General features: G+C 40.1%; 1 protein-coding gene and 1 long non-coding RNA gene across 6 annotated transcripts in view; one reads left to right on the top strand and one right to left on the bottom strand.

Annotated features, from left to right (window-relative positions):
- SHROOM2 (shroom family member 2) overlaps window positions 1–25,625 on the bottom strand; it is a 103,203-nt gene that overhangs the window by 34,961 nt on the left and 42,617 nt on the right. For 3 of the 4 annotated variants that reach the window (XM_081196983.1, XM_081196984.1, XM_081196985.1), the window contains exons 2-4: window positions 22,862–23,013; window positions 2,128–2,232; window positions 149–280 (exon numbers count right to left, since the gene is read on the bottom strand). In XM_081196983.1, coding sequence (XP_081053109.1) covers window positions 149–280; window positions 2,128–2,232; window positions 22,862–23,013 — 389 coding nt within the window. The remainder of the gene's footprint in view (window positions 1–148; window positions 281–2,127; window positions 2,233–22,861; window positions 23,014–25,625) is intronic. The other variant, XM_081196986.1, reaches the window with a different exon arrangement.
- On the top strand, window positions 9,889–25,004 carry LOC308588633. Of its 2 annotated transcripts, none has more exons than XR_014008843.1 (4): window positions 9,889–10,018; window positions 14,458–14,504; window positions 22,030–22,151; window positions 24,687–25,004. It is a non-coding gene; the product is annotated as an uncharacterized lncRNA (long non-coding RNA). The 2 variants fall into 2 exon arrangements; XR_014008844.1 differs by lacking the exon at window positions 9,889–10,018 and adding an exon at window positions 10,981–11,147.

The raw sequence follows: 25,625 nt of genomic DNA, 5'->3' as shown, positions 1-25,625 counted from the left end.
CATTACACAACTCGCTCCGTGCACAAAGACCAACTTAAAATAAAACCGTGCAGTTGCTGGCCATTTTAAGATAAGGAACAAACCGAGGCAAGCCATTATTTTCTTACCGTTGGAGCTGGATGCATGTTAATTTTAAACAGGAACTCACCTTGCATGATACCGAGAGTGCCAGGAAGCACAGGGATTGGTTGAGGAGAGCCGTGACGTGGCTGTCTCAGGGTGACTCTCCGTGAATTTGGTTGCATGCCAGGAGTGGGGCCTGCAGGCTAGATCATTCTTTCTGGAATGAGAAAGGAAAAACATAGGCATTTACTGCATATATTTTTAAAGCAATCAACCTCAAGACCTAATTAACAAACACAGTAAGTAGGCTCAGGTTACAGAGCAGTGTCTGCTGCTCTAGGAAATCACCTTTGAAAAGAATCCAGGTGCTTTTTTTTTTTAAAAAAAAAAAGCACTTGAAATACAGACAGTGAGTCAAAGCCTGGAATGCTTCACCTCTGCTAGGCAGATAAAAACACCTACTGATTATCTGTGAAATCCCTTATAATATAGACGCATACCGTCTATAACAATTAAGTCTTGTATAATTGCATGGAAGTACAGAAATGAGGAACTTTGTGTTTGAGCAACTCTCATTTTTGAAACCAGAATAGGTGTGGTTCAGTGACAATGGCCAGGAACTCTGATCCATATTCAAATACCTGCTCATTAAGAGAGAAAACGTAATGTAAAAAAAACAGAGGGTGTTCCCCACATTTCTCAGTAGCGCTGCAAGCCCAGTTTTGCCAGTCAACTGGCACAAAAGCTTCCTGGGCTATCAAGCGTTGGTTCGAGAAGCGAGCCTTAGGCCTCCCTGTCAACCTTGCCATTCCCTACTGCCATCTTCTCATCCAGTAAATGGAGAAAGTTATCAAACTGTCCTGCATCTGCCTGCCTGAAACAGCGCAGCATCCAATTCAGAGGTCAGCATCACTCACAAGCACCTTAGGAGGTCGATACACCAGCAGGGGCCTGAAGCCAACCATCCCACCTTGCTCCTGCTTATTGCTGTTGCCTGCCTACTACATCCCTTTTCAAGCATGCAAAAAGGGGCAATAGTTTAGAGAAAGAGCCCCTGTCCTCTCCTCGTGAGCCGAAGTAGAGAGTGGGGCTCACAGGGAGAAGCCAAGCAAATGGCTAGCGGTGACAGCGGCAAGGAATTCCTCAATGGCATCTTGCCCAATGGCCTCCTAAAAACTTGGGAGCCAACAGTGTTCCACCAGTTTTAGGCACCTGGTTGCAAAGCTTTGTTGGGCATGTAGAAGGAGGAGAGGCAGGGAGGGAGGTTCAAGACCAGCTACCTGCTCTGGTCACTTGACAGTTCTGTTGTGAAATCTGTCACAAAGGACCATGGGGCCTGTTTTCACATGGTGGTCGTCTCTCAACCCATGTCCATAAAGAAACCAGCATCAGAATCCAATATGCCTAAACAATAGTTGTCCATTTTAGCTAAATGGCTTGAAGGCTAATTGCTTCAGGGTTTCACACAGCTTGGCATGTGTGGGAACCAACACTGTAACAGTTGCATGAAGTTGAATAGCCTATGTGGACATGCTATTCTGTAAGAGCAATGCCATTTCTAAAAAAAACAACACATGTCCAAGTGCTCCAACTTCCCACACAATGCTGCCAACTTAATGCTATCATGGAGTTCTGCACATGCAAATCTAATCCCACAAATTCAATGATAATTGTTGTGGCTGTCTCCACAGCTGATGAATCATGGAATTGTCTAGTTTAAAATCAGTAGCCTCACAGTGGAATCCCATGCATGTCTATTTAGAAGCCCCTTTGAAATTCAATGGCACTTACTTTCTGATAAGTGATAATTGGTAGGATGGCAGTTTAACCACACACTGTTTATTTGTTTGTTGTTTGCTTGATATATATGCATGGAACCAGAATGGTTTGTACAAAATGTGAATGAAACGTGAGACTACAGAACGACTACATGGCCAGATGCTTATCATGGAGAAATGGAAGTAGGAATGGAGGATTTCAGAAAGGATTTCTGGATTACTGAGAAGGGTTTTTCTATTAGGAGAAGGGATAGGGAATGCTGTCTTTGTGAAACCAACACCATACCTCATGGAGCTTCTCAAGATCTTCGTAAGATAGCTCCTGGCCACATGAACATCACTTTCAGACGGCATTTTCTGTGTTACAATATCCACCACCAAAGTCATCTTCCTGAGCCGTCAGGGAAGCAGAGGAGGAACACAGTAGACCAGATGTTCTCAGACTTTTCCATAGTGAGTCTCACCCCACAATAGAAAGAGAAAAAAAGCAAGCTGACTGACACTCCATGCTCTCATTCCGTGATTGTGAGCAAGGAAAGACAGAGAACATGGTCATGCCAGTCTGCAGAGGAACACTAGAGTAGCATAAAGCCCACTAAAAAGAGAAATTTGCCTAAACCCATTTGAAAACCATGGGGATAGAAACAAAGCAAAACAGAGAAGAGAGATTTGGGGTTTTGCTTCTTTCTGTGGATGAATTTTGGATTTTTTTAAATAATAAAAAACCCCACACTGCATGTTTCTGAAATACTATGTGAATGCTTTCAGTTTTGTTAGTACACTGTTATAGGCTGCTATATAGGAGAGGATTGGTTTACATTATTGTATCATGCCAACATGCTAGTTACTGAGAAGAGCCGAATTGCAGTGCTGTTGCTTTTTAAACTGAAAAGACCCCTTCAATCATTGATTCCTCCTTGCATTTTAGACCACTATAAATAGGCTATCCAACACAGAAATTAATCCCAAATCCCTTGGTGCAAACAGAAAGAAGTCTGAAAAGAGCAAGAGCAAGATATTAACAAAAATTATACCGCTAGAGAGAGATACTTTGCAGGCGACTAGGGTGGTTAGTATTTCCTACAATTCTGCTGTATTAACTGTAAGTGACAGAATGAGAACACCTGAACCCAGAAAGCAACTCTGTTACTAATGGCAATAGTAATAACTGCCTGCCTTCGTGTTCCTAAACAGATATGATACACCTATGAAGTCATCCGAGAGAAGGAAAACTAAAGTTAAGATCTGAGGGGACAAGGCAATGAAAGAAAATATTTCGGCGTATTTTTTACACCGAGGAGATCACACTTCATAGCAAGTCTTCAAATTTTTACTGCATGAGGTTATCTTTATTAACACTTTCAGTGAAATCTATTTCTCCCCCCACCCCACCCCAGTATTATAAGAGCTGAAACATAGCAGAGTTCTCTGACACAGAAAGCTAGAAGCTCAGTTCCCGACTACACTTAAAGAGTGCCTTCACTATGGCATCTACACATGAATTTGTATAGTTATAAGCATTATTTGCATAGTGTCCCAAAGTGTATTATGCACATAAACGGAGTGAAACAAAATAAACAGGAATTACATACAAGTATTATATATTCTTGTCCCCTCAACAAACACACAGACACACACATACACAATCCCACCAACCCACCAGCAATACTTGCAAATTTAATGACATACTACTACCAAAATAGAACTGGGCAACAAATGTAACCAGTTGCTTTGCGGGATGACTTTCGAACCCACCCACTGGCCTCCTAAAACATGTTTCAGTTTTGAAAAATAAACAATAAACAGTCTTGAAAAATAAACAGTAAATAAAATAGACAAGATCACAAAGAGAATTTATGAAGGTATGTCTTAAAACATAAGTTGGTGAGGGTCAGCATTATATATATATATATATATACACACACACATATACATACATACACAGGGCGAGTCCATTAAAAGAGGCCCCGTGGATACAGAGTACACATGTTCCATGGGGCCTCTTTTAAAAGACTCACCCTGTATATGTATCTACCTGGATATTTTACATGGCAGGTGGTACACACACACAATGGAATAGCTCTATCTATCTATCTATCTATCTATCTATCTATCACTATATACTTATGTGACAATGTCATTCTACAGATATTTTGTTTTTGAGAAAGTGGCCAATGTTTTGAACAGTAAGTTTATGCTCCTTTCCCCTGAAATACATAGCTGTATGCTTGTATGTTATGTTTGTGCTCATATAGTATTGGATGATACTGACCTAAGTCATATTCAAAGTATTAGTTAAATCTATTTATTTCATTGGGTTTACTCTGGTATGAATTAGTTGGACATCACCCACTGTATATCTGTGTATGTTTGTACTGTATTCAAAAGGTGGTGGTTGCTTTGTTTTTTTAAGCTCACACTTTGCAAAGAGACCTAGCTAAAATCTAAAATATGTGCCACTGCTTTCAATGGGACTTAGAGTTGTGACTAAGCCTGGCATATGACATCTGCCACTTAACATTTTTGCTAGGATATTTACCAATTCCAAGAGATTTGGTAACATTGCTGATCAGATTTATTTTCATCTCACACAGCAGTTTTGTGCTGTGACACAAACTCGATATGAACTTACTGATGGGATGATAAATTTAGAAAAGAAAATACATGCTGACAAGGAACGAGAATTTTCAACTCATCGTTCTTTTATTCAAGAAAAGCATTCCCACCCTCTTTTTATAAGATGACAGCAAATGCTTGCTGTTCACATTTAGAGCAAAATTCCTCCCTCTACTGGCAAAATCCCTCTACTCCCTCTACTCTGCAAAATCAGTACCACTTTGAAAAGAAAGAAATGCCAGCTAGAAAATGAGGAGATAAGAACAAATCAGTCTCTAAGTCTTTCTAGACTGAAATGTCTCTCTGCTGATCTAACTCCTCACTGATTCAGACAGAATTACATTATGATGCTACTCTTCCTGTATAGTAATTTCACGCTGACAAAATCTGTTGCTTTTTATCTTCAAGCTACTACCCTGCATGCTCCTCACAATAACTGTCCCAAGTTTGGACGCATCACCATCAAGCATATACAGTGGTACCTCGGGTTACATACGCTTCAGGTTACAGACTCCGCTAACCCAGAAATAGTGCTCCGGTGGCGCGGCAGCAGCAGGAGGCCCCATTAGCTAAAGTGGTGCTTCAGGTTAAGAACGGTTTCAGGTTAAGTACGGACCTCTGGAACGAATTAAGTACTTAACCTGAGGTACCACTGTACCAACAAAAGTATTATTTTATGGTGCGTCTTATGAGCTTACCTGCTGCCAAGAAAACATGCAATTCAGCATTCAAAATAATCAACTGAAAATGCAGTGGTATTACAGCCATATATTACACATGAATGAAATGTGTTATCAAATGATTCCAGTTTTACGCAGCACAGGTCTGCATTTTTTCGACTTTGGAAGTCTCAGGTAAAAAGTGGAACAATTTCCCACGGGATAAGAATTGGCACATCAGCACCCATTACTGAGCCATGCATGACTAAAAGGCATCTTGGTCATTCTTGGGATTCTTGATCTGGGAATTTTCCCAATCACCAACACTTATGCAATTTTATCAAGTTCTTGTAACACAGTCTAGGCCGGTAAGAGATGACATTATCATCCCTTCAAGAAACATTTCATGCTGCCTGTTCCTTTCAGATGATATACAGTGAAGAACTATTTGCTTCATCACACAACAACACCACTGTACTTTCCTTAACTGTTCTAGGTACTTCATGAGCATTCTCTCCATAATCCTTTGAACAAAACCCCACGGAAAAAAGTCAGTACCACTGCTGCCTGATATAGATGGTAAGGCCCGTTTTGGGAAATGGCAGCTTGCCCAAAGTCACCCAGGAAACTGCTGAGATGGACCATGCTTGAGACTTCTGTCTCAAAGTTCTTGCTCTTAACCACCAAACAAATTCTGAAAGGAAATTCCTTTCTGATTCAGCTATATCTACTCTCCTCAATCAATAAGACTTCGGCCACCAATTTAATTACTCCAAATTAGCTGCTCCTTTTAATGCAACCACACACTGTTAGATCAATTATATTTTCACCATGGGAGTCAAGTTCTCTGCTAATTTGAAAACAAATATGAACTCCATGTACCTCCAGTCAAATTGAGGTCCTTAATTGATATCTAGTCCTGGAGACTCAGGATATGTGTACTCTAACCAATATATTTGCTCCCCATCATCCCCTTCTCCAGTGCTAGAAAAAATACCATGTCACATGAACTTATGGTGGCAAAAGTACTGGGAGAATTAACTGTGGAACAGCATCACAGATGCTTCTTTCCATCTCTGCTTAATTGAGTGCAAGGGCAAAACACAGCCAAGCGGCTATTGGTCTCTTAAATGTGTGTGCATTTTAGCAGCAATGGACCTGTAGCCTTACTGCTACAGATGGCAATAAAACACCTTGACAGATGGGCAGCCTACTGATGCCTCATGTTTGTCTTATTATGATAGAAAAAGGAGATTCATAGCTGTGTTTACAAGTTTACCCTTCTACCGAGAGCGCCCAAGAAAGATGTAATGTTTCATTGCTCTTACAGCAAGGTTTATCTTCCTCTGATTTAAGCCAAACACTTTGTTAGTTTAATTATTTGAATGCGTTTCTTGAATTCTGTTTCTTGAAGATTTTCTTGGAAGATGAAGCTATAAACTATACTTTTCACTAAACTTCAGCTTCTACCTAAAAAGGGAAGCTGAAGCAACATGACCGGGTTAGTACTCTGAGGAAACTGGTTGTCTTCCTCTCTGAGGAGGCTTGTATCTCTTTAAGGATAGAATCATTTTTTCTATGTAACCCCCACCCCCTTTGAAGCTAAACAGGACTAGCTAATGTGGTGCCCTCCAGGTGTTGATGGATCACAATTTCCATCATTCCTGATGATTGGCCGGATAGGCTGGGGCTCATGGGAGTTGTAGTCCACGAAGATCTGGAGGGCACTGCATTGGCAGCACTTGCACAGAACTATAGCATGGAGCTATAACATCTCCCTATAATAATTCATTTAGTAAGTCATGTGGTTAAATAAAAAGGGTGCACTATCAACATAAAACCATATGGTGAACACCACACACCTGAACACCTGAACAAAGTAGCAGACTAGGACCTGGGAGACCAGTTTTCTCGTACCTTCTAGACCATGAAGCTCACTGGGTCACCCTGGGCCAGTCACAGTCTCTCAGTCTAACCTACCTCACAGGGTTGTTGTGAGGATAAAATGGAGGGAACTATATACAGTGGTACCTCGGGTTAAGTACTTAATTAGTTCCGGAGGTCTGTTCTTAACCTGAAACTGTTCTTCACCTGAAACACCACTTTAGCTAATGGGGCCTCCCGCTGCCGCTGCGCCGCCAGAGCACGATTTCTGTTCTCATCCTGAAGCAAAGTTCTTAACTTGAAGCACTATTTCTGGGTTAGCGGAGTCTGTAACCTGAAGTGTATGTAACCAGAAGCGTATGTAACCCGAGGTACCACTGTACACCACCTGGAGCTCCTTGGAGAAAAGGTGGGATATAAATGTAATAATCATTATTATTATTATTATTATTAAAAAATGCTTGTGGAATTGTATCAAATGTTAATAACATTTGCACATAAGACCCATACTGTGCAGAAGCTACATGCTGATGCAGGCAGTCCCCATCAGTCTTAGAAACTCATTATATATATCATGGGTAGGCAAACTAAGGCCTGGGGGCCAGATCCAGCCCAATCGCCTTCTAAATCCGGCCCGTGGACAGTCCAGGAATCAGCGTGTTTTTACATGAGTAGAATGTGTCCTTTTATTTACAATGTATCTCTGGGTTGTTTGTGGGGCCTGCCTGGTGTTTTTACATGAGTAGAATGTGTGCTTTTGTTTAAAATGCATCTCTGGGTTATTTGTGGGGCATAGGAATTCATTCATTATTTTTTTTTCAAAATATAGTCCGGCCCTCACAAGGTCTGACAGACAGTAGACCAGCCCCCTGCTGAAAAAGTTTGCTGACCCCTGATATATATGCTAGGCATCAAATCAACAAGGGTTTGCCGTTCCACACCAACGTTTTAAAGCAGTTTCCCTCTGTTTTAGGTATGCACATTTAAAAGGAAAACTGTTTAAAGAACAAATCTTTAATTCCTGCTTTAAATCACTGGCAGTATAGCAATTAGCAACAGCCTCCTGCCAGTTCCCCAGCTTATTGTTTTGCTTTAATCCCCTGAGTCTCTGTGGATGAGTCTCAGAACAGCAATGACTGGTTCACCATAAAAACAGCCTCTTTCCCCGAGTGATCTTGTATCAAGATAGCAGGGAGACTGACCTGCTTAAGGGTCATTGGTATTCTGATTTCATAACGTAATCATTGTTCTATTTTATACAGGAAGCACCTGAAACATTACAACTAGCACGCTGGGTTAAGAGAATAGCAGGGAACCTAGAAAACTAACCACGGGGAGTTTCTTCTGAACTCAATAGGCTTCAAACAAGTCAAACACACTCATTCCCCTTGCTACAAAGAATTGCATCAGCTCATTTGTCAGGAAGATAAAAATCATTTTTTCAAGCGGGAATAAAAAACACACCAATGAATTGTTTGCTATAAAAAAACAAACAAAAAAACAACAAAAAACCTCCTTCTAGAGTGATTTTATATCAAGAGATAAGACTGATGTTTACTCCCCTTAACCTGGAATCTAGTCTCAATCCAGACATTTCCATTAAACAAATACCAAAAAAATGAAGCGATAGCTAAAAAAATAAAAATATTTATTCTCTTTTTGAGCATCTAAATATACAACAACAACAACAACAACAACAACAAACAACCCACCTGCGTGGCTAATAATTTACAACAGTTCCATGGAAAGTATTTATACTTACTTCCTTAACTCTCAGTCTTTCCCATGTGACTGTATCAGAAGCATAGGTACATACCCTCTATCAGAACCCGAGACAGCCCATCTAAGATTTCCTAGATAAAAATATATGCCATGGTATAAAGTACTTTCCTCAGTGCATTTTCAAATATTGAATCCTTTGACTAAAGATTTACTCAGAGCTCCCATGAACATCTGTGCTAATCAGGCGTTGCTGACTTTCAGACTACCTTGTCAATGGAACAGTCCAAAAGACCTAACTCTGGAGGGGGGGGGGGAGAGGTGTTTATAGATCTGATGCTCGATTATGCAAAAATACACTCAGAAATAAGAAGGGCTAAAAAAAATAAATTATTTTTTTTACAAACTTACATCTTCAACAATAATGGTTACCGGAATACAAAATTCTCATTTTGCATGTCAGCAGAAAGAGGCTGACCTGTTATTTAAGAGAACTAAATCCCCAGAGGCTTCTAAACTGAGCCTGTTCCCTTCTTGCTTAATCTGTGTGCCGCCTGCAATTGAGCTTAGCGGATATAATTAGAATCACAAAGAAGCCTTATTACAGTATTAAAATAAGGGGCAGCAATGATTCTGATTAGTCATGCACACAATTCTGCTGAGCAATCCCTGGCTACTAGATTCAGGCCTGGGAAAACAGGGTTTTCCCGTAAAACCGTTCTTCATCACAAAAGCTGGGAACGGATACCTGTGAAGCATCAGGCTCAACTGAGCACATGCGTTCTGAAAAACCAGAGAAACTAATATTAGAAATACTACATACGTCTTTCCTGCCTCGCTCCTTTACTCTGGGACCACTGACCTAGACAAAATAATTTACAATGCCAGATGGGAAATCTGGATTCCTTGGACTGGTTGTTCAGCAACAGCTGCTAGCTTAGTTGTTTGGTTCATAATTGCAACGTGACATCTCTGGGTGATCACAAACAATTCTGATGTGCTCTAGAAGGCCTGTTAAAGGTTAGACAGCTAAAAAAACAAAACCCAAGCCTCTTTGTTCGCAGACTCTTATACCCTTTTGCACGTGAATGTATATTTCTTCCTCTACTAGGCCTACCAGCAGAATCTTACATTCATTTTTATAGAGCATACTCCTTTAACAGGGACTGTGCTAACTCAGTTCAGTGCCTACACTCGGCTAAACTGGGATGGTAACAATGGACTGAGTCAAGAGATAGATTGACTCCAGTCCTTGGGGAGGGAGAATAATGTCCTATGTGGAAAACTCATCAAATGGAGGTAAGGTTTCTAAGCCATTTGCCCTATCTTATGCAGAAGTGGGATTTCCCTGTTTGCATGGAGATGGGTTGTGTACATAGTTCTAAAGAAATACTTTTTCAGTAGTCTTTTGATCAAGCCCCTTTTCGCCTTGACCCATTGTTCAGCCCAGATACTGAAGTCCAGCTCTGAGGGCTGGTTCTCTCTCTGCGAGAAGTGAAGTTACAGGGAACCAGGCAGAGGGCTTTCTCGGCAGTGGCACCCTCCCTGTGCAATTCCCTCCCATCAGAAGTCAAGAAGATAAAGAACTACAGTGGTACCTCAGGTTACATATGGTTCAGGTTACAGACTCCGCTAACCCAGAAATAGTGCTTCAGATTAAGAACTTTGCTTCAGGATGAGAACATAAATCGTGCTCCGGCGGCGTGGCAGCAGCAGGAGGCCCCATTAGCTAAAGTGGTGCTTCAGGTTATGAATGGACCTCCGGAATGAATTAAGTACTTAACCCGAGGTACGATTGTACACAACTTTTAGAAGAAATCTGAAGGTGGCCCTGTATCAGGAAATGTTTTTATGTTTGATCCTTTATAATGTTTTCATATGTGTTGGAAGCTGCCCAGAGTGGTTGGGGCGACCGCGCCAGATGGGCGGAGTATAAATAATAAAATTATAATTATTTGTACAAATGAGCAGTTCTGCTGAGAACTCTGGGCCTGTATGTAATTTGTATGGATAATATGCAAGGAGCACAGGAATTAGCTCCCATCTACTGATGCACATGGGGACAATTACCCCCTCTCCACTTACTATTCACAGTTAGTTTATGTATTTTTCCTGATACATTACTTAGGAGCTATATAGGCACAGCAACAACAGAACTGAATAAATGTCTGGATCACCGTTCAGCCAACCATCGTCCTTAGTTTTTTTTCCCCTCTCCCTCTCTCTCCCTCCCTCTCTCTTTTTTTTAAGGCCGCCATGAAACCCTATACAGCTTTTAGGCCACAGTGAATACACGGTTGAGCCCGATTTTATTTCTTTTATCTAGTACAGCATGCAATTTATTTGTCAGCTGTACTTAAAATCAGTTGAGTCAGGGAACACAATTTCCACTAGAGGGCATGTGAAGCAAAGGACTGAGTTTTCTGAGGTAGGGTTTTGCAAGACTTCAGAAAATAACATATGTAATAAATTGAAAAGCATTTTAAGAAGTGACGTTAAGAAGGCTTTTTACTTTAAGTCTGGAACACATCATTTGGCCATTTTAAAGTGAGGTACACCAAGCAGGGAGGAACAATTTTAACCCTTAACTATAAAACATGGGAAAATGTGAAAGAAAGACATGTGCAGACAACCAAACTCTCTAGATTTTTGGCACACTATTTAAAAAAACAACAAACAAATCAAGACAAATATGAATCTTAAAAATGTGAAAACATTAGTCTCAAAATAGGCGTATAATATTCTTGTTCCCTTCCAATCACAAAATTTCCTCACTATAAATTATGAGCAATGGGAGCGGGGGGGGGGGGGGAGTCCAGATCTTTATTACTACATATTTTATCTATTTCAGCTCTTGCCACACCTTCTTTGAAACACTTTGCACAAGTAGTGCCACTGACTTCCAGGAAAAACCTCCTTTACAAGAACTGGCTGAAATTCTCCACATACTTCACCAGCACAAAGTCCCAGGATTGGAAAATCCATTGTTTCTACTTAAACCCCCCCCCCCCTTCAGTTCAACAGCCTTCCAAACCACCTGTTTTGTTTGTGACTGTTGGCTTTGAATGCCTTACAAAAACAAAAGCAACCCTCTACCAAATTCCTTTTTTAAAAAAAGTTTTTAAGCCAGGGAACATAGTGGTTGTCCTATCTTCTCTCAAGTCCTCCCATGCCTCATCACCTCAGTACTGTACTGTCTGAGTTTAATTCAGATCACCTCACGTGATTCCCCAAGCAGAGGTTTAGGCCACATGAATGTGAGAGATAAAGATAAAGGACCCCTGGACGGTTAAATTCAGTCAAAGGTGACTATGGGGTTCGGCCCTCATCTTGCTTTCAGGCCAAGGGAGCCGGCGTTTGTCCACAGACAGCTTTCTGGGTAATATGGCCAGCATAACTAAGTTGCTTCTGGTGCAACTGGGCACCGTGGCGGAAGCCAGAGCGCACGGAAACACCATTTACCTTCCTGCCACAGTCGTACCTATTTATCTACTTGCACTGGTGTGCTTTCGAACTGCTAGGTTGGCTGAAGCTGGGACAGAGTAACGGGAGCTCACCCTGTTGCAGGGATTCAAACTGCCAATCTTCCGATCGGCGAGGCTAAGAGGCTCAGTGGTTTAGACCACGGCGCCACCCGCTCCCCATATGTGAGGGTTAGAGTTATGTGACAGTTGTACACTGATAGCTGCCTTGATATCTTACCAAATGGTCAATATTTACTCACTGCACAGGAACAGAAAGGGAGGGGGGAAATGGAAAAACATACAGTTTTATGGAAATATGCTTAGAAGTTATGTCACTCATCACTGCTACTTGGGCATCCCTTCTCGAAGAAAGGGAATCTTCTCAGTGGCAAACCTGTGAATATTACAGTTGTACCTCAGGTTACATACGCTTCAGGTTACAGACTCCGCTAACCCAGAAATAGTGCTTCAGGTTAAGAACTTTGCTTCAGGATGAGAACAGAAATCGTGCCCTGGCGGCGTGGCGGCAGCAGGAGGCCCCATTAGCTAAAGTGGTGCTTCAGGTTAAGAACAGTTTCAGGTTAAGAACGGACCTCCGGAACGAATTAAGTACTTAACCCGAGGTACTACTGTGCTTTTCCTCCTGACAAAGGAAAGCGATACATGGTTCTCTGCTCCACTCCAGTTTTACCCTCCTCATAACCTGTGTGATAGGTTAGACTAAGGTCCAAAATCCACTAGTGAACTTCATGCCTAAGCAGGATTTTTGACCTTGATGCGAGTCTAGACACTGCAACACACTGGCTGTCACCAAATCCTATAACCATGTCACCAACAACCTGCAATCAACAGAAAACAGCAGAGAGCACTTTCAATTTCTAGGCAGGAACTTTCACCAAAATATCAGGCCCACTGTCTCCCCATCCCTTTGCTTAAAGACCTCTATAAACACGGTGAGCTTGACTTGTATGTTGGTATCATATGAGCTGAATATACTCGAGATGTCTTGACAATGATCCTCCAAAGTCTACCATTCCTAAAGAAAATAACCAATGAACAATTATATAAATTACACACTGCGTTCTATTTGAATATTGTGTGTAGGAGGAAGAAAATACAACAACCATGTCCTTTCTTATAGCTCCTGAAATCCTGTGTCACCCTGACCGAGTTATGACTTGCTCCTTACACAAGAAGCAATGGGCTGCCAGAGAAGATTTATTATTTATCTGTATTTGTAGGTTGCCTATCAGGGTTTCCCCTCCCATGAGGCACCATCTCCCATAACAAAGAGGCTGCAGAGCATCAACCCTGGCCAGTTCAGCTACATTCTTCTGACTTAGCATATATCTGGTACTTCTGCACACCCTGAAAACCTGTATAAAATAAAAACAATCATGGAAAGGCTGGAATTAGTATGATCTCACATTTGCTAACCTTGACCTTCCCACTAACTTCCTCTTGAGAAACATGACTAAGCCACAGTTAATATAAGGGTAATCAAAGAAATGTGCTTTCCACTATGATGCACTTCCTAGTTATAATAAAATGAGCAGCTCAAATCATGTCTCACTTGGGCTTTCAATTTGTGTGTGCATGTTTGCCAAGAGAAAGCACCACCCCTTCTTACCACTATTTCTTGCACCGTACAAATAGTATAGGTGAAATAACCATACTGGTGTAAAATGAGAATTTTTCTCCCAATGCAAATAGCAGTTGCAGGGGCTTTAATAAGGTTAAAGTTTTAAAACCCCTCTGTCCTCCTGCCATGGTCCTCATCCACATTGGGGGACCCATGCCCACTTCCTTTTTAAAAGCTGTTCAATGTAGTGCATGGTGTCTTGCATAGTTTGGCATGTGATAATTGTATCATTTAAGGTTGTAAGACTTCTGCATGTGTTGGTTTCACTGCATCTTCACCCCCTATCATGAACACTGAGAAGCAAACTTTCACAATAAAATTTAAACAAGTTGCTTACCAGACAATAAAATTAGTAATAGTTTTACTTATGGTTGTGAAGCTTGTAGTGAAGCTGGTACTATTTTTAACAAACATAACTCCATACCCTCCAACATTTCTCCAATGAAAATAGGGACGTCCTAAGGCAAAGTGGGGCATTCTGGATGAAATCAGAAACCGGGACATCTTCAAATCTGAGGCTGTCACTGGAAAGTAGGGACACTTGGAGGGTCTGTAAATGATCATTGCTATCTTTTGAACTGGCAAAACCTTTTTTTGCTAACATTAGCAAAATTTTGCTATTTACTTTCCAGGTTACTGAAGATAAAAACGTATCAGCAGTCTTGTTTTTATTTTGACAGTAAGTATTTCTATATAAGTATCAATCCCTGAAATAGCCACAATGTGGTACCAAAATAGTTATTTGTAAATGTATATCACTGAACAGTGGCAAGTGCAAGTATTAGGGCTTTACAAGAGAGTTGAATCTGGTGGATTTATGTAACATAAAAGAACTGATATGCATTTGTATGCAATACAAAATAGTGTGACCTACAGAAACAATAGCTCAGAGCTGCAATGACTCTGAAGGCCATTCATGTAATTTAACCAGCGCTGAAGGAGGATCCCCTACACCCAAACATATGCATCAAATTAGCCACTTGGTTGATTAATGCAGCTTACAATTACCCAGACGATGCTGGCTTATCTTTGATCTTCTTTTACTACAACAACAAGCACAAAACAGAGTACACACTCTGAAAGACTCCAAAAGAAAAGACAAGGCTTCCATGCTTTTTAGATTAACGGTATTTCCTACAATTTTATCAAGACATCAAATTAACATGCATGGTTCCAGCAAACATAAAAGCAGAAATCAATACTGTTGTCTCCATGTATTATTCAAATACACAGATGGGCCCAACCAATAAATGAAGCACTGGCCTCCACTGTTTACACTATTTATGTTTTTTCAAATGCACTACCATTCCATTAGCACCCAAATGAAAACAGAAAGGAAGTTCAGCGCCACATGACACTTTCATTTAAAACACGTAGGCACGTAGAATCATGGAATCATATTTAACTCAAAGTCAGCATGTCTCCCCAAAGTGCCTGAATGAAAACACATCAATAGGCTTTAAAGAACACAACATCTGGGAATTGCAGCCTGCAAACAGGAGACCTTGTGTTCTAGACATCAGATATCCCACTCTGTTAATGTCTGTGTGCACGTATTTCAATGACTTGTGACATTAGAGATTCAGAACAAATATTAAGCAGTTCATACACAACAAAGCACCACAAAAGTTATCAGCAATATGGTGGAACACAGGAAAACATTTCCTATAATGTTGCTACCCAACCAAGGTGAAATCATCAATGCAACTAATTACCACGAATTGGCATGCAATCACTAGCATCAACTCCTGTAACAGATAAACCCATTTAACTCAACATGTTAAACCAGACTATGACTTAATTTGTTTTGTTTGTTTATTTAATTAATTTGTATATCGTCCTTCATCTGAAGATCACAGGGCAGTTCACAACATAAAAAATATAAAATGAAAGCACAAAATACATAATAAAGCAGAAACAAAAGCAAACAAACCAATAATAATAATAATAATAATTTATTTATACCCCGCCCATCTGGCTGGGCTTCCCCAGCCACTCTGGGCGGCTTCTAAAAGAATATTAAAATACCGTGATACATCAAACATTAAAAGCTTCCCTAAACAGGGCTGCCTTCAGATGTCTTCTAAAAGTCTGGTAGTTGTTGTTCTCTTTGACATCTGGTGGGAGGGCGTTCTACAGGGAGGGTGCCACTACCGAGAAGGCCCTCTGCCTTCTTCCCTCCTCTCCCCACATTTTAAAGGCCACAGAATGTTAATCAGCCAAACAACTGATTGAAGAGAAACATTTTCACCTGGTGTCCACAGTTGGGCAGCAGTTTCATTAGTACCAACCGAAATGTCACAAAAATAGTGGCAACCTTCCTTTGTTTAACATCTTTCCTGATAAAGAGTTTTAAAGAATTCAAAAGCTTGCCAATATCTTGTGAGATTCCACTTGGTCCTAATAAAGGCATTGCTCAACTGTGGATTCTGGCATTATTAAAATTTGTTATGCAGGCGGAAACCTTACATTGCAATCCCCTACATGCTGCCTTAAAGGTATGCCCCACTGAATTCAATGGGGCTTACAAGTTAAGTGGGAATAGGGTTGCAACTTTCAAGTTTCTTTTTAATTTTTCTCCCATCTTTCCATTTGTAATATCATGTTTTATTTTTTTAAAAAAATCCTGGTCAATTTATTCTGTTGGATAAAAAGCACACTAACTCCATACTTTAAGCTACATAGTATGATTTAAGGTGTGCTGGGTTTTTAAAAATTTACCTCCAGTGGTTCTAAGTCTAGCCAAAGTATACCTGGCAAAAATCGTGCCAGTAGATGGCACTCTAGATAGCTGGTTTTGCTTCCCTTTCTTCTTCAAGCACTAGTAATAGCAAAACAAGAGTCCTGCTAGATCAGGCCAAAGGTCCAACTAGCATCTCACTCTCACATTGGCCAACCTTTGGGGAGTCCCTAAGCAGGACCATGGTTGCAACAGCACTCTCCCCACCTGTAATCCTCAGCATACTTGGGGACTTGGCCTTATACTGGGTGTTCACAAAGCCAGAACCAGCAGCATGAAGGGGAGAAAGTGGCCCAAATATGTTGCACCCTTCAGACTTATTTGGCCTGTACTGCCATCTGAAAATCTTTCCACCCTTCAATTCAGAATGGGATTCAGGCCTGCCTCTGAACATTTCTGATATCCTAACCATGGTTAAGGGAACTGAGAGTATGTCGCATAACCCTGGATTTCCATAGTTTGCTTTAACCATGGTGCAGTGTGACATTTCTGCTGGAACAAACCATGGTTGATGGCGAGGAGATGACCACACACCTAGGATTGGAAGTGAGAGTGCATGATCTACAACTGCAGATCTGTCAGATGCCATCATGACCAAATAACTGAATTGCCACAGGTGGCACGCACAACACCAAATTCATACTTCAATGAGTCAAAACAGCTAAATATAAGGTAGTACAATTATTTGGTTTTTTAAAAAAAGTATGTAGGGTTTTTGGCTTTGATGGCAAGTTTTCTTTGGTTAAAGAAAGAATAAGAGTAGTTCTTCCTGCTAAAAACACACACAGGGCCATCTACTTATTTCTGCATATGCCTTTGCCCATCATAGAAGGAAGCACATCCATTCTAGAAATAAAATCAACACAGGAGAGTTCTAGCATCTCCCCAAATAACCTTTGCTGAGCTTGATTCAAAGGAAAGTGACGAAAATACTATTTGACGATCAGTGCAGAAGCAAGATGCTTATCCCTGAAGAAAATACAGGAAGGAAGGAAATACAGAACAGGGTTTGCTGAAATAGTACCTTGAGGACAACACTCATTTATTTATTTTTTTAACAACCTATGGTGCAATCCCTTCCCCACCCTTACTCATCTTCCAAATGTAGGTAAGAGAGCATGTGAGTCAATGACCCAGTGACAGAGACAGGGAAAACCGGAAATTAAGGCACCGGGAACTTTAGTCTAGCTTTGCCCACAAGTATTTTTTCATAAAGGGAAGAATTGAAAAATGCAGTTCCTCAAGTGCTTTTTCTGCTTGGGTGTTGTTTTTTTAACCTGATTCTTAATTGTCTACATATTTGTCCTGTTCACATGTCACAGTCTGAAACCACAGTCTGAAATGGCCTATCATGAAGAAGGAGCATGTCAGTTTGTTAGGAGAGTAACAAACCACAAATGCTGGTTCCAGGGGTTCTTCCTTTCCAGCTTAGGAATGGACAGAGTGGGGCAGGCATGATTTGAGAAACATGCAATAGCACACAGCTTGTTCACAGTATGGCATAAGTTTGTTTCAGACTATGGCTTATGAAGTGTGAACCAGGTTGCTGACAGAAAGAGAAGAAAAGAACAGAACAGGGAGAAGGGAGGAGAGATGGGCATAGGGAAAATATGATGAACAAAACTTCAGCTGCTTCAGCTCTTGCAAGTCGCTAAACACACATGTAACTCCTTACAAACTGAATTCTAGCTCCTTTTCCAGAAGGTTCGAGTTAATTTCTCAGGTTACTCCAAGTTGTGGACGACGGTTAACTAAATGAAGAATGTTGCAAAGGGGTAGAAAGCATCCAGCTGTGGCTTGACACCCAGAGACATGGTCAAAGAACAGCCAACTACTAGGAAAAGACTAGCATTCCATTACAAGTTAATGGGGCAGACCATTTTCAGTGAGATACCACTGGACAGAGACAGAACACTGTGACCTTATGAGATAAATATACTGCATGTGACTAGCATTTGTTGTTTCAACAAGAAACTGAGCAGAGAAAAGTACATTTAGGCTGCAAAGATTTTAGACCAAGAAGTATAGGAACTTATCACTTCACTGTGCCTAAACATCCCTTGTAATGTACAGCACTAAGAATGGGTTTACACATCCATGATAGCAGCAGCAAGTGATTATGTGTTTGGCGAAGCAACTATCATGGTTCATATGTACAGAAGAGGAGCCTGCAGGATCAGGCCAATCAGTTGCCTGTGGGAAACACACAAGCAGGACCTGAGCACAAGAGTATTCTACATTATTATACTGGCAGTTTTATTTTAAACCCCTTTCCTAATATTCCCCACATGGATTTTGACATCTTCACTGCCACAGTAAATGGAGAATAGGGCTAGAATATTTTGCCAGTGAGAAGCATTAACCCAGTGCCCAGAAGCAGATTTATGTAGAATATCCAAACATGACTAACTTTCCTAAGTTCCAGTAGTAGATAGGTAGCCGTGTTGGTCTGCCATAGTCAAAATAAAAAAATTCCTTCCAGTAGCACCTTAAAGACCAACTAAGTTAGTTCTTGGTATGAGCTTTCGTGTGCATGCACACTTCTTCTCATACCAAGAACTAACTTAGTTGGTCTTTAAGGTGCTACTGGAAGGAATTTTTTTATTTTAACTTTCCTAAGTTATGAACGTCTGCATATCTAAAGGAGAGAAATGTCTGGAAACCTAAAGGGCAGCTACCTTAAAGCTGATAGTTTGCTAAGCAATGAGTTATGTTGTGGAATGTCTGAAAATTTAAAGGGCTCCAAATAAACAGATCATGAAGATTGCTCCACTGCTTAGAACATAGATTGTGTATTAAATGTTCTTTCCTCCCTAGCCAAAGTAGAAGCCAATGTAATATCAAGCAGATATGAATTATAATATATTCCAGATGGGGTTTTGATATAATTTATTGGTTCCTGGGCTATATAACTTTTGGTAGAACTCCCTGAAACTATTCATATTATCTGGGTTATAGCGCCATCTGCTTTCTTTATTTTGTGCGCCAATCCACACCAAAACTATTTTTAAAGAATTATTAACGACTGTTGTAATATTTTCTCCCAGAGCAAACATGAGAAATAAGCAGGTCGTTGTCTCTAGGCATCTCAGTGACCTCTTTCATTTCTGCCATTATTTTTTGTTACAGATGGTGACTGAGGATAAATGAGCATAGCACACCAATTAAGCATTACTGATATGCACCCAGAACAATATCCATCTTAACATTAAGCTAGTCAAAGCAGCATAAAAGTAGTCACTTCTGTGATGTAAAGGTTCCTGGTTTGCACCTCCGTGTTGTGCAATTTTCTGAAGTGAGAAATTAAAGATGCTTGAAAACTAAAGTCCTGTTATGAAGATGTGAGTCTTTTAAAGATGCTCAGGGGGGGATTCGTCTAAATACAGTGGAACCTTGGTTCATGAACGCCTTGGTACTCAAACATTTCGGCTCCCAAACACCGAAAACATGGAAGTAAGTGTTCTGGTTTTCAAACCTTTTTCAGAAGCCGAATGTCCAATGTGGTTGTTGGCTGTTGTTTCCAGGGCACCTGCGCCAATCGGAAGCTGTGCCTTGGTCTTTGAACATTTCAAAAGTTGAACAGACTTCTGGAACGGATTACGTTCAAGAACCAAGGTACCACTGTAGTTGATATATTCTCTAACGGGGCCAAATGCCAACACATATCAGGTAATACAAAAATAACTACCGTATATTGGACATATATCTTATACATATCAAAAGCTTGTAAGACCCTTTTGCCCGGATCACATGTAACACTAAACCGAGGTTTGGTAGTATGTAGATGAGCTTCTATGAACCCAGATGAAGTAAACTACAGTTAGCTAAAACAAGCCAATTTCATAGCCCATGGTTTGAAGTTGGCTTGTGCAGCATCATTGTTTGTATTCAATCATGACCTTAACACTAAGATTATTTGAAAGCAAAATTAAACTTGGCAGAAGTCTTGGAAAAGGACAGGTATGTGAACAAGACCAGTGCTTTGCATCAGTCTGTGGGTGCTCATCCATATAATGCTAAATTATATTTTAGTGCATAGGTGGGCAACTTCATGAGGATTCTCCATTTCCCCACCTCACCAGAATTCTTCCCCTTCATTTCTTCCTTATTCTTCATGATTTAAAGGTGTTTTCTCCCACTTTCTATTTTACTTATAACTTTTTTTTTCTTGTTTTGATGCTTGGTGAAAAGAAGTTATTTCCCCAACTTCCTGAGAACAAATGGGCAGGCTTCTGCCATATGTGTGTGTGTGTGTGTGTGTGTGTGGCACAGTTATGGCAGAAATGAATGACTTTCAATCACATTACAAATCAGAAAAAGGTTGTTCATCCCTGGTTTAGTGTTAAGTGAAAATGCAGCCACCGTATCGTTTATATTGTACAATTGTTGGCATTAAATAGTTATCATCAGGTTACAGTATCAGGGACCAGGGTGGATAAAAATCAATTATTTTAAAAAAAATCAGATTTTTTAAAAATTTAAATTGGATTTTTTAAAATTTAAATTGGATTTTTAAAATAAAATGCTTTTGGAAGAAAAATCTTCCTAAAGATAGTTTTCTATTTAGGTTACATTATAGTCCAAAGGCTATTTATCAGGCAATAAGGATTTGTTTTAAGTTTTTCATCTGTGCTAAAACTCAGTCTAAGTTGTTGGTTTTTTTTTTAAAAAAAGGTTTAACCATGTCAGTTAACAAACAGGGATACATATGCTATAAAGTTATTGCTTTAGTTAAATAGTTTAAATTGTTATTAAGGAAATGATTATTTTTCTTCTTCTAATAAAGTGCATACAGCAGAAAAGCTGCCCAAATATAAACAGTTAACTTACTAAACTTCACAATAATTTCACAATTATCTGTCTATGTATTTCTAATAGTATAAACAAATCAGTAATTTTTGATATAACTGTAAAAACGACTCTGAAAATTTATTATTCCAAAAATGAAACGTTCATCTGGTTGTAAATATTAAGATTATACCAGCAAGAATGAGTCCTTCTGTAAAAAAATGAATTAAATCAAGTCTTACTGACTAGTGATTTAAATCGTGATTTAAATCAAATCTACCCTGTCAGGGACCTTTCCCAACTTCTCTTATCCAACAATGTTTTGCAAAAAAATAGTTGTTGCATAGTTATTACAGTTCTCTGAAGAAAATGCATATACAGTGGTACCTTGGAAGTCAAATGGAATCCGTTCCGGAAGTCCGTTCGACTTCCAAAATGTTCGGAAACCAAGGCTCCTGCAGTCAATTGGAAGCTGCGTAAGCTGTGTCGGACATTCGGGTTCCAAAGAACGTTCGCAAACCGGAACACTCACTTCCGGGTTTTTGGCGTTCGAGAGCCAAAACATTTGACTCGCAAGGCGTTCGGGATCCAAGGTATAACTTTATCGTATTTTCATTGAGATCCGGCACCAGTAGTGGAGAGCACCTTGCAGTTATTCAATAGCCTCTTAATTTAGCCCCACAGATTGTATCTTAAGCAGAGGCAGCTTACACAGCGTGCTCAAGATATTGTTGAATTCTATCAGCCCTAGTCAGCATGGCCAACAGTGAACAAAGTGTGAAGCCACGTGGGACAAAGGTAAGGATCGACTGAAGGCTTAAGAGCAGGCGCATGGTGAAATAGGACCTAATACAGAATGTGAGCCAGAGGCTGTAAGGTTGAGGTCTGTTGCTTAGATGGGCTCTGTAGACTCCACAGCCTTCTTTAGTAATTGGCAAGTGTTTTTTCCATGCTACTCAGAATCTCTTCATGTGACTATGTGAGCCTGTGGGAACACTGAGAATAAACTAGCCTTTGCTGATGGCTTGCCATGTCACCCTACAACAAGGCAGTTCTGAGAAGCCTGAAAAAGATTTGTGCAGCTTGGTTAGTTGTATATCACTTCTTTTAAACCAGAGGATGTTTACAGAGGTATGCCCAAATCCGAATCCTATGCATCGTGAGTGCTTCCAAGGGGGTGCCTCAACATGAACTGAGGTGACTTAAAATATGCACAAGGCAGCATTTTATTTCATAGATTACTTGGGCTAAGAAGTGCTAACAGAAACCTGAAAAACATTCAGTTTCTCCAGACCATCGGTCCTAGTTAAAACTGAATGGGAATTAACCATTCAACAGCACACAATAATATACCATGTGAAGTTATTTTTTTGGGAAAACCAAACCCAATTAACTCAGATGAGATTCTGAAAAGTGAAAAGGAGAGACTTGTGTCTAGTTCTCAGTCAGCAAGTTGATTATATCAACAACGAACTTTAGTCTCTGTCATGATGAACCACAAACCTTACCTTTTCACTACGAGCTTTAGCGACTTGTGCGAACCTTTCACCAGGCAGATGGCTTCTTGCCTGAACCCAGAGAGGTCCACGTCATTGATGCTGACAATTTCATCCCCAGCCAGCAGCTTGTCGGCAGCTGCAGCTTTGCTGCCTTCTTCGATCTGAAAAATAAAAATAGGTTTGAAGTTAAAAGAGAGAAGCTGCTTGCTCTAAAAATTTTTATATTTCACCTCTCTACCCCATAGGGACTGATAACAGGGCTAACAGCGTCACAAACCAAGAAATTAAAAACAGAATAAAGCAGTAAAACTTGTGTATAAAAGCCAAGGAAATGACAAGGGGCAGCCAAAGCATTGAACAAAACAACAAATTCAATTTGACCCCAAAGCAGCAACTTTTTGAAATGCTGCCTAACTTCTAATAGTGAGGAAATCAAAGAAGTCTCCTTTGGAAGGAACTTGCAGTTCAAGTGCCACCACTGTGAAGACCCTGTTATCAGGCAGGCACTGTTTCTTGGACAGCAATAAGGCAGGCTCTTATGGGAGAAAGGGAGTCCTCAAGGTAACTTGTTTACAAACCTTTCAGGTTTTAAAGGCCAAAGGAGAGCTTGGAATTCAGGCCACTTGGAACACAAATTAATGAAATTTGTGCAAAACTGCTAAACTGAAATTTTCTGTTCTAGATTACTTCTTTATAAAGAATTCCTTAAGTACAAGGGTGTGACCTGGTGTACTGTGCAAATAATGAAAAACACATCTGAAAAATACTGGAAGAAATGGGAACTGCAAACATCCTCCAGAGGTGGAAAGGAAAAAAAGGAGAAGCAGAAGTTTCATATTGTTTTGTCCTTTCAAAGTCTTAAAGAGGATCAGGAGCTCGGAATTCAACCCACAAACATAACACACACAAAATAACACACAGTTGTTCGCCTCAACCCATGGCAAAGCGCAAATGCAGCTGGAAGGGCAAAACAATTACCAGCAGAGTCAGGCTTTCTCTATGTCAAGAATCAAACCGCCCAGCCTTTAAGACAAGAGTTTCTCTAACAAGAATCAGGCCTGCAAGGAATCTTCATTGTTTCCCCAGGAGAGGCTATTTGTTTTGTTTTTTCCTTTAAGGTTGGCAGCACACTGATTGCAGAGGGTTCAGTTACCCCCCTCCAAGCATTTTTCTTTCAGCAGGGGGTGGGGACACAACACATTCCACATATCACATACCCTACAGGCATCTGCTCAAGTACAAAGCGCAAAGCAAGGGTACAAATAAGCATTCCCTGGGCTCAAAAGCATTTCCCCCTCTGCTACTAAATAAAGAGAAGTGGGGCGACAATTATTTTTTAAGGGCTAAAATGCATTTTAAATATAAAAAAAGGCTGATGGCTTTTAAAGAAATGTTGATTTTAAAAGATTTACAAAAGATTAGGCTGGATGTTGGATAGTCCAAATGCAAGCATACTTTGTGGGAAGAAATGCAGTCTCCTTGAATTAACAATGAAATCATTTAAGTTATCAAATCTCTGAGGAAATCTTCATTGCAAGGAAGGAATGCAATGGACATATTCACCCATTACCTACTATTTCTTGCCCTGTTTTAACTCATTGCATTTTTCTATTGCTTCTGATTATTTTCTACTCCAGGCATGTATATCCTTTGCCATATCAGATTACTGTTTATAATGTACACTTTGCCCAAAAGGAAAGAGAAGATTTCTCTGTTGCCAAACACCTTCATGAAAACTATTGCACAACTGCTGGGAGGGGGGCTTTAAAGGAAAATATAAATGTCTCAGGAAAGGGAAAATATTTTTCTATTCATATTTACCCAATACACACAGAGAGAACACGTGATGGGAAAGAGGGAAAACAGGAAAGAAAGAACTGGAACCCATTTTGATTTACAACAGAATGTGGAGTTTCAGCAGGTTTGCTTGAAAACGTGAAGCGGTAGTGTCAGACAAAAGCCTATCATACAGAAATCGGTTCCTGCTCCTTTGATTTAGCTGTACATTCAGAATTTTCACCTTCCTCACACAATTGTTTTGACTTGTGTAGATTTGGAAGGGGCCATGGGGGTCATTTAGTCAAACCCCCTGCAATGCAAGAATATTTCACTCGAACCCATGACCTTCACATCAAGAGTTTCATGCTCTAGTAACTGAGCTTGCCTAGCTAATGTTTAAACCATTCTGTATTTAAATAAAAAATAAAAAATCATCCTGTCCACAAGAGAAAGGTTAAGAAATGTGTTTTTTTTCCTCTGCCAAAAATTGTCAACATATTTCCTGTAGTCTTCTACAAGCTAAGCATATGTAATGCCTTCTGTGTATCTCCAAAGCCTTCCCAACAACACCCTGTGTTGAATTATCATGTCCCAAACTGAACTGTTCAGGAAGGATGTTGGAGGAAGAAAGCAGTCAACACACATAGCTATCAATGTCCTTTTTTTGGCTTCAAATTCCACATATATGTCTACCCCCACTGAAGAAGAAAATCCATACTTTAAAGTAAGCCTTTAAAGTAAATTTTAATCAGCATTTTTCTATAATGCTACAGCCCCCCCTACAAGTATTTGTTCTGAAAGAAACTGCATTAGAACTAAATATTAACTTTTAATAGGTTGTCCTCAGTGCTCAGTTGAAAGTACAACAGGATTAAATTTCAAGATCAGCAGTGCCAATATGCAGACTGATTATGCCTTCTCAGTACTTCTAGGTGGACCACACACAGAGCAGCCAAACAAAATGGAAGTTCATATATTATTGTTTCTTCCCAGC

This window comes from Podarcis bocagei (genome assembly GCF_964188305.1).
Source record: "Podarcis bocagei genome assembly, chromosome: 6".
In the NCBI taxonomy this organism is placed as follows: Eukaryota; Metazoa; Chordata; class Lepidosauria; order Squamata; family Lacertidae; genus Podarcis; species Podarcis bocagei.
Note: the sequence above shows the minus strand (reverse complement) of the source record. Positions and strands in the feature narration are given on the sequence as shown.